Below are 11,257 nucleotides of genomic sequence, written 5' to 3'. Positions count from 1 at the left end.
TGAAGAAGTGCCACAAGCAAAGCACCCAGAAGTCTCGTGGTCCCTTTGCCTCTGAATGTTTTCTATAAAAACAAAGCTGGTGGCAACATCATGGCAGCACAGAAGGAGATGCAAGGCTGAGGGCAGGGAGAAGGCTGTCCAGAAAACCTGAGACACAACACAGATGGGGCAGCAGCCCAGTGCTTGCCTCAACCCACAGGGCACCAGTGTCAGAGCGGAGATGCACAGGAACCCAGCCCACTGCTCTGGAGATTGAACACTTAAAACACACCCAGGGCAGGTTCTGAACCTGTTTTACACCACTGAAACCCCACTGCAATGCTGCTGGTCTTCAGCACAGGATCCCCAACCGAATCCAGTGTGAACACATCTTCTGCTGCCCCCCTGTCAGCACCAGCTCCCTCCTTCCCACACCCAAAGCGCCGCTCAGCACCCTCAACTCTGCCTTCAGCAGCTTCTTCATGGCCTTAGTTTTTTCTTTTTTATTTTAAGTACACAGCACAAAAAAACCACACACAGCCCAACTTCAGAGATTCCCACTAGAAAAATTAAATACTCATAATGCTTTTTTAAAGTGAATTGGGCCCCTTAATTTGCATCTTATAATAAGGATGTTATCGTACTGGTTTATGGCTCAGGTCTTTAGTTTCTATCTCTCAGGGGCTAGATTTCCCCTCATGAGTTCAATAGATGTCTGTGAACTAATGTAATTTTTTTAAAAGGCTTTTCTTCCGTATTAACATTACAACCTTTATGAGTTAAAGGTTTTCCTTGCCCAAGCGTGGGGTGTGTTGGAGTTCCAGAGCCAGGCTCAGTCCTTTCCAGAGAGGACGCTGCAGGCTGGGGTTAATCCTGGGCAGGGGGTGGGAGCCTTCCTCACCTCCCCACACCGAGCCCAGCTCTCCAGTGCACTCCAGCTCTTACATTTGGCTTAATTATGAAACATTGTCACTCGAATATTAAAATAATGTTTAATACACAGAAGGGAATAAGCCAATCTGGAAAAATGCATAATTTCCCTGCACCTGCCCTTGCTCCTCGCATGCAATGAGCTCTGTTCCTTTCCTCCCTCTCTCCTGACTGCCTCCCACAGCAGCGCTGGGAATGCACTTCCAAAAAGCATTTAAAAGCCAGGGAGGCTTCGCCCACCTCTGCACCTTCCAGGAGTGCCCTTCCTCTGCTCCCCTCGCCCCCAGGAGGCGGAGCAAGGCCAGGGTAGGATCTGTCCTTCTGTGGCCTCCCAGCCCCGCGTCTGAGCAGCAGCACCGGGGTCTTCAGGAGAGGAAAAACAGCAACAACTTGCCTAAATCCCAGAGGACGTTTTTAAACTTGCCCGAATTAGGGCCCAGGGCGGATGCTCGGCGTTTCCAAACAGCCGAGCTCCGAAAGTGCTCAAACACGCCGCAAGTAGGAACGATGTTGAAAATGCCAGCCCCTGCTTTAATGCACCCCAGGATCATTCATCACCTCCACACCTTATTTTATATTGCCAGACTCTGCTTTAAATAAGCTTTTTTTTTTTTTTCTTTTTCTCCTCCCCTTTAATCACTACAGCTGCAGAAGGTGCTGTCTCTTCAGCAGGGGAGAGAGGGAAGAGGAGAAAATGTAAGGAAAAGAACTAAAGGGGGATTTTAGGCAACAACAAAAAAAAAAGCCAACTGGAGCAGCCAGGTGCAGAGCAGCTCCCAAAGGGATGTTCCTCCCCAAAGCCTCCAAATGGAAAAGCCAAAGCCCAGGGTAGTGGAGCAAGGAAAGGAGCAAGGAGCAAGGCAGGGAGCAAGGAAAAGGTCTGCTGGAAGGAGAACATAAAAAATAAGTTTTATCCATAGTGGATCATGGTATGCCCTATAGGGGTGACGGGGGGCATAATATAAGGGTGTGGGGGGGGGGGTTGGGGGTGGCAGTGCAGGCCTGCCAGTGGGGGATTTCATGGACACAAGCCATGGAGCAAGGGCTGCCAGAGGACACCCTCTGCAGGAAAGAGGGAAGGGGGACAGAAGTGTCACAGCCACTGGGCTCTGCTTGCCAATGTAGAGCTGCAGGAGGAGGTCAGGGAGAGGACAGATATTCAAAAGGAAAAAAGGTTTATTTAGGGCTCCATCCCCTGCTCCCTCCCTGCCCAGAGTGTCCCGGGTTTCCAAGGGCAGGGCTATATAAAGAGTGATCTGGCACCCCTGTGGGCACTACGAGCACTGATACAGAGACTCAGGAAGCAAATTCAAAGCCCCATTATTTTCTGCTGCCTGCTGGTGTCTGTGACAGGAGGCCCCTGGCCACCACCATCACCTTCACTCAACCCCTCCTGCACAGATGCAGAGAAACCTGAGGGAAGGGGTTAAGCAGCCCGTGGATGCTCTGCCTGTGCGCTCACCACCTGGAGTGGCTGTGCTCACAACTGGGAACCATTAAAGGTTTAGTGCAGGTGGTGGAGCTTTTGGCTGTGGGCTCTTTGATGCACTGGGCTTGGCGAGCTCTGGGGATCATCTGCCAGACCCCAGAGATGCCAGAGGCCAGCTAGAGGCCACCCTCTGCCAAGGGGACCCTGCCACCACTGGGGTCACCCCTCATCAGCTCCGTGAGGTTGGGCTGCTCCATCTAAACCTTGTCATTGAGGAAAAACTCTTGCCCAAGCCTTTGGTGGGGGGGGCAGGGTTCAGCTGAGCCACACCATTCTGGGGGAGGAGAAGAGGTCCAAAGGTACCACCTTCTTTGTGCCATTTAAATGAGGATGCTGTAAAATGTGAAAATAACTTGAAAGGCAGTAGCCCTGTTTTATTAATAGCAAGTATTTATTAGCCTCCTTGATTTACAGTACGTTTCTGAAAGTCATCAGTCCATCACATTCTTCAGCACAGGGGCTGAGGTGTTTTTCTTGGTCAACACAATATGGAATATAGATCTGAATATGAGAAGCCAAATACAACCTTCATTTTGCATGCACATATCCCGCCGACGGGAGGACCATAAATGAGTCCTGTATAGCCCTTAGACACATGCAGACATTGGGGGAGAGGTGGGAGCTTCTGTACATCACCACTGGAAACCCGGAGGGTCATGGGAATGGCTAGGGAGGAGCCATCAGGGCTGGACCAACCTCGGGAAGTGTTGTGGCACACACATCCCGGCCACCAAAAAAAGGTGGGAATCCACCTCATCTGGGTTTTGATAGGAGAAACCACCTGCCCATCCATCCCCCTCACTGCAGAATGTGATGCTCACACAGCACAGGCACCTCCACCCACCTGTTGCCGTGCCCAATCCCAGGTTTTCCCCCTCCTCCTGCCCTCACTGTGGGGTTTTGCCTGCCCGTGGCCATGGAACCGCAGCGGAGCCAGCGTTCCCAGGGATCACGCCGTGCTCATTACGGGAGGCCAGGCGAAATTAAATTGGGGCCCACTGGTTCTGCCATCTGAACTTCATCACTGCTAAAGATGCAATAAAAGTAATGGCAACAACGAACAAGCCTCTACCAGATGTGTAACTCTACCCAGTGAGATTAAGGAGTAAGGGCCATCTTTGGGGTTTAGGGGTTTTATTTTGTCGTTGTTCTGCCCCCTGCAACTCCACCTTGCCTTGGGAATAATTGATTATTTGGACCCCTGCAGAAGAGGAATCCTAAAAGGATGATTTTTTGGGGGAGGGAATTGGGATGGAGGGGCAACAATGTTTGCCTTGTAGCAGATATAACACATAACTGAATGATGACACCTGAAATGGGAAAGCTGGGTGGGAGGAGAAGCAGAGAGTAACAGAAGAAGGAAATGAGGCACCACTCCCATTTTTGAGGGCTGGGGGGTTCAGCTCACTCCTCAATAAGAATTTTCAGTGAGGTCAGGTGAAACACCACAGCAGACCAGGGAGCCCTGAAACAGCAGTGATGCTTAGCAGGTCCTCCTCCTCCTCACTGCCAAAAATCCACAGGTAAAGGCTCACCCCAGGCCTCACCAGCACACCCAGACAGCTCAAACACACACAAGAAAGGAAATGCAAACCCAAAGTAAAGGCTAAAGATGGTAAAATAACCTCCAGCAGCCCAAGGAGGATGAAGTTTCCCTCCACCTTCCCCCAGAGCCCACAGTTGTGTTGTCACCCACCGACACCACAATGCTGCTTGAACACAGTCACTTAGTGGGACCTAACACAAAGATGGGGTTGAAAAAAACACAAAAAGTTTGGCAGTTTTGCTTGGAAACTCACTAACAAAATCTGTTTTCAGATCCCTTCTGGAGAGAGGTCTTGCATCTCATAAAAGTCCACAGCCCAGATGCATCATGAATCCAAAACATACGTTATTTTGAAAGCAAAATTTAAGCTAGACTTCACAAAAGGCTTAACCTTTGCTGCATTTTAGTGTCAGGAAAAGTGTGCTTAGAAATCAAACACAGCATAGTCAGATCATCTCCAAGTCTGAAAGCAGCTTTTTAAGCTCAAAACCTCAAAGTTAAGCCAGGTGATTCCCAGGAATCTTGTTCATCTCAACCCCCAGGACTGGGAAGAACATTTATCTTTTCTTTATTAAGAACCCCAAAACTTTAGGAGCTTTGTTTTCTTCATAAAGGCCAACCACACTTCATTTCCAATTTGGATGTGCAGACCAACACCTGGAGAATATGCTAAAATACAAAACCCTTGGGAATATTGCCCCTCTTGCACCAGCAACCTCCAGCTTTGAGGCTAACAACTTCTCAGCCCTCCCCTCACAGGAAACCTTGGACTTCTGTTAATTGACAGAAACTCATTAAGCTGCTGGTGATCCCAAGCACAGACACAGCAAGAGGACTCAGCCAAGCCCTGGTCAGACAAAAAGAGGATCCTAATGACACCCTTAATTAAAGCACACAGCACCCTCACGCCACCCGGGGCAGTGGAAACCCTTTGGAATCTCCACCAGACCTGGTGCTGAGGCTGTCCTGGTGCTCTGCAAAAGCCACAGCAGAGTCTGGAGCGGGAGCAGGGCTGGCAGCCAGGGAGAGGAGCCCCATGGCTTACAGGGGGCTCTCAGCACAGACATTGCACCTGTTAAGGCAACACGAATTCTGAAGATGCTTCAAAGCCCTAAGAGTTGGGGAAGAGTTTAACAACTGTATTAAAAAATAGACATTTTAAAGACTATTTGACTACATCTTCAGCACTTCAGGTATCACTTCTGTGCTTGGCGGAACACACTCAGCCATCCCCACTTTGTTATTTCTCACTTTTCCTGGGAGAAACCCTTGCCTTTGTGCTGTCTACTGAAGGACAGACAAACCACAGCCAGAGAAAGCAGATCCCATCACACTTGTTCCACCAGGCAGAGCAGCAAAAGCACAACCAGCTAGCCCAGAAGACATCCATGAACCGAGTTTGGCCTGTGCTCACACAAAGCAACAGTCAGACACCCCCAGAAGGAGCCAGCACACTGGAACCCCTTAAAAAGCAGCTTCCCAGTGGTCCTGGGCCAGGCCTGCTGTATATATGGACCAGGTGAGTCCTGACTAGCAGTCTAGAGAAACGAGCAGAGCAACCCCCTTTGCAGTAAGTGACTCCATTAGCCCTGATCTGACACAGCTGTCTGGAGCAGAGATCCCCAGGGCAGGCAGGAGCAGGTGTCTAACTCTCCACCACGGGTACACTCACAATCAATCGGGTGCTTAATCCAACAGGATTCAACCTTCCAAGGCTCAAAAACCCCTTAGGAGCAGACACAGAGGCAGCAGCACAGGCTGGGTTAGGAAGAAACTTTAAAAACATCCCCTCATGATAAAAAAAGAGCTGAGGCTGTGCATAGACTTTTGGGTGGCTTGCCCTCAAAGACCAAATCACCTTAGAAGAAGCAGCAATAGCTCCCTTTGTGTCCTAGTGCACCAAGTCCTCCAGGCTTCCGGTGTGACACCCCTTGGAGATGCTCCTGCTGCCCACCCCAGCCAAATTTTAAGGTACTGAAGTGTCTGTGCTTGTGCTGTGCCCAGGCCATCACGAGAAAACCACAGCCCGGAGTTTTAAACAACAAAAGAGCAACCACCACCCGTGGAAAAGGCAACATTGTTTTCCCTACTGCCGTTTCACCAGGAGAGACTCACCCCTAGTGAGGGTCTCACTCAGAATCTAAGCAAGGAGATGAACAAAACAGAAGTGAAATTGAAGTTAATGCACAAAGCCAAGCAATCCACTGGCCCTTTCCCCACAACTTGGCTCCATCCCACTGATCCCGGAGGCCCAACACGGCTAGCCAGCCACTCCACTCACTACCCAGCTGGCTTCTTTCACCAAATAAGGTCCATTCCCACTCGTCAGCAGAGGCATGAGCAGCTACAGCCTATCAATCCCATCAGAGACGGCACAAAGCTCACACATAACCCATCTTCTCTTCGGCAAAGCGCCTGGGCCCCGAACCAGGAGACTCCTTGGGTGGGTGCTCAGCGCCGAGCAAGGGACGCGTGTTGCTGGCCAGCCCCTGGTGCAAAGTCTGGGAAACACCGGGACAACAACCTGGCAGCAGCAGCTCCCCCAGCTCAGGGCAGGGCTCTGCATCTCCTGGTCTGACAGCGTCTCCACAGCATGACTACCGCTCTTCCCAAAACCTGTGCTGGCCTTGCTTCTCCTCGCACGGACATGAGCGGACATCACGGAGCCCAGCAGCCCCAAAAGCACACAGTTCAACAGCAGAAATGCAACAGGACAGCTGGCATTCACCAAGGACGATGCAGGAGAGCTGGGAAACCCCCCCCTTTCAGCATCACCAGAGGCGGCTCAGCAGTGCTCGGGGAGCCCAGCCCTGAACCCAACTCCTGGCCTAGCTCTGCGGGAAAGGTCTGTCCTGTCCGCCGGGGCCAGGCAGCCCCTCGTGCCAACACCATCCCCGGTGAAAACCCAGCACTGGTTTTTCTGCAGCTGGTACGGGAACACAAAGTCACACCAGCTGTCTGGCCCTTGTTAGCATTAAAAATTAAAGACAGAGCAAACAAAACCTAAAGCTCCAACATTTATTATGGCAATTTCCCACCCACCCACAGACCTACACTGTGTTTTGCTTTATTTTTAATTCATCACATCAGATGTGCCTCCCGAGGAATGGCACGTTGAGGGGATAACCAACAGGCCGGGTTGTCCATGAGAGCAAGACAGTCTTTTCCATGGGGAAAGGAGCCAGTCGAAGCCATCATTAAGCCCTTGACCTTGGTGGGTGGGTTGTTTTCATTTGTTTGTTTTTAGAAAATGAAAAAAAGAAACCAATGAACAACAAAAAAAAAACCAAAAAACCAAAAATACCAACCCCAAAGAAGTGTTGTACTCTATTACAAAATATAAATACGATAGTCTTGCAGGCAGGAGGAACCCGGGGAGCGCTGCTGTCGGCGGGTGACTCCTCAGGCTCTCCCAGGGATGCGGCGAGCCAGCAGGATAGAGGCCACCTTCAGATGCCGAGACGCTGCCGGCCCCTCGCCCCAGCTTCACCTCCTTTCAGAATTTAAGTGCTCTTGAACTTCCATCCGAAAACTGCCAGACATCCGGGGCTCCCTGGGTGCTGCGCCAGTTGGGGGGGTACGCCGAACCTACAGAGAGCATGGGGACAGAGGAGAGAATAGGTGTGACACGGCCCACGGTGTGAGTCATTCCCTCATCCTACTTCTCTTTTTGTCTCTTTTCTGCCTCTAACAACTAGGACACCCAACTGCCACAAAGGGATACGGCAGGACGGAGTCCTTCCTCTCTCAGGCCACACTCCTGCATCCAGCATCCTCGGCACCATGCAGGAACCACAGGGATCATTTAGGAAGAAAAACCTCTGGGCTTTACTGGGCAGGGACCAAGCCAGCCTGTCTTGCAAACCTCCTCCTACTCTTTCCCAAACCCTCATGGGCTTCTCCCAGGTGCTGAAGGGCCTTCTAAAAGCCATTGGAACTGTTAACACGGTACACGGCGGGTGGTTCGTGGAGGGCTTTTCCCAGCTCCCAGCACAGTGGATATCATGTGGCATGGACGCGCACGCCACAGCAGCAAAGCTCGAGCTGCACAGCACCAGCCCGCACCCAGCAAAGCCATCCACTGCAGCAGCATGGGATGGGGCACTGGAAAGCAACCATTCCCAGCTCCCAGCCCCTGCTCCAGGCCAATCACCCAGCACAGCGCTACCCCCACGACAGGCTAAGGGCTACACTGGTGGCAAGGCCTGCACATCAACACACTCCTCAAAATCCACCTCAGCCCCCCAATGAGGAGCTGGTTTCTATGGAATTCACTTCATTAATACCTAAAAGAGTGGTTAAAGGGCTACTACATCTGAACTGCCATCAGGACTTAGTAAGCAGCTCCTTCCTAGGCCAGCTCTTCAGTGGATGTTAACTGGAGTGTCTCTGAAGTCAAGAGCACCGTGCCCAGTTTCCCTTCAGGGAGGGATAGTTGCTGCTCCTGTCTGAGCCCAAGAGTTTCCAGGCTAATGTTAAAGCTGGCTGAGACTTCCAAGGCAGCCAAAAGCACCACAGCCATCCCGGCCACTAGCACACCACCACTGCAAAGCTGTGGGGCACAAAACCTTGGGGTTCCCCCACATCTCCTGTCCCTCCTGCATCCTTGTGACTCGTTGGAAACCAGCAGCCAAGCATCTGGGCTCGAGGAGAAGCATCTCTTCAGCAGCTCTGGCAAAGAGCCCTCTGGGCAGTACCACTCTCTCCTAGTCAATACTACAATTTGTCCATGCATCCGCCAGAAGTGGGTTTCAACCTTTATTGGAGGAAAAAATAGAAGGAGGATCTAAGAGAGCAGCTGGTATCATTTTTCTGTTGGGTACAAACTCCACACTTAGATAAACCCCAAAACTGTATCTCATCAGATATGCCACAGCCTCCTGAATGTTAAGCAAAGACATGGTATCACTTATGCTTGTATTATTTCAGCCCTTGGAAAGATAAAAATATGAAACATCTGTCGTCTAAATTCTGGATACTGTTTCAGAGTCTTCATTACAATAATGACTCCATTTGGAGGAGGTTAGACACTAAAGGGTCTATGCCATAAACCCATGCTCCCCCTCAAAAGTTGACAGGGCTTGAGATTTTAACGATAGATGCTGTTACCCAAATATCACTTATTCCTAGAGACATCTTTATACACAGAAACAGGAACATTTCTGGGGAGCACAGGTCACGCATGCACGGGATGCCAAAGCAGCTTGTGATGGGGCCTGGGACATCCATGCCCCAACCCAACAAACTTCAGTGGGTTCATCACACCACTAACTTACTGCCCCTGGCAGAAAAACACCACATTCAGGAACATCTGCTTTGGTGTGGGGGTGACAGCACGTTGCCACTCGCAAGCTACGCTGTTCAGACAACTCCTCCTACGGCAGGAGCCGCTTCTCCTGCCGCTCCTTCCTCCAAACCACCACCCCTGCCCTGTGTGCCACGTGGCACCCACCAGGCTTGTTCGTCTCTGGGAAACCTGGAAAATTCAGCTTTGGGAAACCTGGGAATCACACGCATTGCCGCGCTGCTCGATAAAAATCGTTTGCTTTCCACCGGTTAATCTTGTAGCAGCACAGGTCTACCTAGTGATGCCTGTATATGGATACATGCAGATGCCTGCCTATGTGCTTTTATATACGATCATTTCCTAAGTAAAACACAGTACAGGGAAAGGTAGTGGGACGATGACTACCATAGGACAGACCCAGGGTACAGCGCCCGCTCTGAAAGACAGCCAGGCTACGCTCAACCTCGGGCACAGCTAACCCCAGTCCTCTAGGAAACATCTCCACCATGGTCTCACAACAACCAGCAATAAAAATAGGGACAGGGAGGGAGAGACTGGACTCTGTACAGGTATTTCGTGGCACAGGATCAAAAGATGCATCATCAAGGCAGCTGCAAAGTGCATCCCTGCAGACACTGGCCCTCCAGGGAAAGCCTGCCACCTCGAGCTCCCCACCCTCCCCTATGCAGTGCTAGGGATCCCTCTGGCGCCACTCCAGTTCCAGCCAGTGGGTACCAGCCTGCTGAAGGGGAGCACAGCTTGGGGGGCACTGCTGGCACCTTTCCAGCCCTCCCGCACTCTCATCCCACTAGCCCAGGCAACAAAATCTTCCCCCCTCCTTTTCCAGGATTAAAATGGAGCTTTACTACATTCTTTCCAAATCTCTCTTAGAAAAAGAATTTTTTTTTTTTCTTTAGATAGGTATTTCTGTCTTTTTTTAAAATTCCAAACCTCCCCCTTCAGAAGGCGCCGGGCAAAATACAGGCAACAAATGATGCCATCACAAGGAGACAACAGAACAACTGGAAGGTTTTACAGAAATCAAAAAAAGGAAAAGAAAAAAATAGTATTAAATCCATTACACTAGGAACAGCAAGAGACAATATCACAGCGGTATGTACTTTAATAAAGTAAAAAGATGCTGCAACATGCAGTATTTGTCAAACTGACAACATATACAGACCCCTAAGGGGGGACAGGGGGGACCTGAACTCCAGATTTTAGAGACAATGCACAGAAATCTGCAATTCCCACCAAAAAAAAAAAAAAAAAAAAAAAAATCAAAGCCCGGGGAGAAAAGAAGGGAACTCCCAGCTCCAGCTTGGAGCAGAGCTGGGAGCTTTGGGCTGGGCTCAGTGTGATCCCAGAGCCACGGTGAGCGACCTGGTGAGAGACCTCGGCCCTCCGAGAGAAATCAGCTCCTGCCCTGGCGCCTGCAGGCGCCAGCGGCTGATTTCACCCCCATCCCCTAAGCAGCCGGGACGGGGGAGCCCTGGGGGCCTGCAGAGCTGTCAGTTCGCTCACCTCTTCTGCCACAATTTGCAATCGGGGAGGGAAGTCCCTGCTGCAGACCGAGTGAAGGCCGGGGGTGCCGCAGGCTATCGCGGTGAGGGGGTCCCAGCTCACTCCTGATCTAGAGGGGGGAAAAATCCCAAAGCTACAGGTCCAGACTTCAAACACCTTCCACTGGCCAGATAGTGAACTCCTTAGCCCAAAAATCCTCTTCCTGGGCGGAGGGGGCTGATTTAAGGCCAAGCTGGGTGGCGGGCGCTCCCTGGGGATTGGAGCAGGCCTTCCAAAACGCCCCTGCACGGGACCTTCCCCTACAGCCTGCTGCTGGAAGCCACCTACAGCGTGTGTCAAATGAGGACACCAGAAGCTGACACTGTGTACTTTAAGGTTTTTTTTTTATTTTTTCAATAAAGGGACAAAATGGGTGTATGAACAGGATAATGCAGACAACTGCCAAAAAAACACAGACAGTGGTTTTTCCAATAGAACTTAACAAAGACCAGAAACAAATACA

General features: G+C 50.9%; 1 protein-coding gene and 1 long non-coding RNA gene across 5 annotated transcripts in view; both read right to left on the bottom strand.

The window, feature by feature from the left end:
• Window positions 1–2,770: 2,770 nt before the first annotated feature.
• LOC137471663 (uncharacterized) lies at window positions 2,771–6,517 on the bottom strand. Its single transcript, XR_010997758.1, has 2 exons — window positions 3,322–6,517; window positions 2,771–3,279 (listed from the first exon to the last, which is right to left on the bottom strand). It is a non-coding gene; the product is annotated as an uncharacterized lncRNA (long non-coding RNA).
• A 431-nt stretch (window positions 6,518–6,948) lies between these two features.
• The window catches only part of BCL11A (BCL11 transcription factor A), a 71,773-nt gene continuing 67,464 nt past the window's right edge, over window positions 6,949–11,257 (bottom strand). For all 4 annotated transcript variants that reach the window (XM_068186146.1, XM_068186147.1, XM_068186149.1 and 1 more), the window contains exon 4: window positions 6,949–7,532. Coding sequence is in view for 3 of the 4 variants with exons in the window: in XM_068186147.1 (XP_068042248.1) it covers window positions 7,431–7,532 (102 nt within the window). In the remaining variant the exon portion in view is untranslated. The remainder of the gene's footprint in view (window positions 7,533–11,257) is intronic.

The sequence above is a fragment of the Anomalospiza imberbis genome, chromosome 3 (assembly GCF_031753505.1).
Source record: "Anomalospiza imberbis isolate Cuckoo-Finch-1a 21T00152 chromosome 3, ASM3175350v1, whole genome shotgun sequence".
In the NCBI taxonomy this organism is placed as follows: domain Eukaryota; kingdom Metazoa; phylum Chordata; class Aves; order Passeriformes; family Viduidae; genus Anomalospiza; species Anomalospiza imberbis.
The sequence above is the reverse complement of the archived record's forward strand: the minus strand, read 5'-3'. Positions and strand labels throughout refer to the sequence as shown.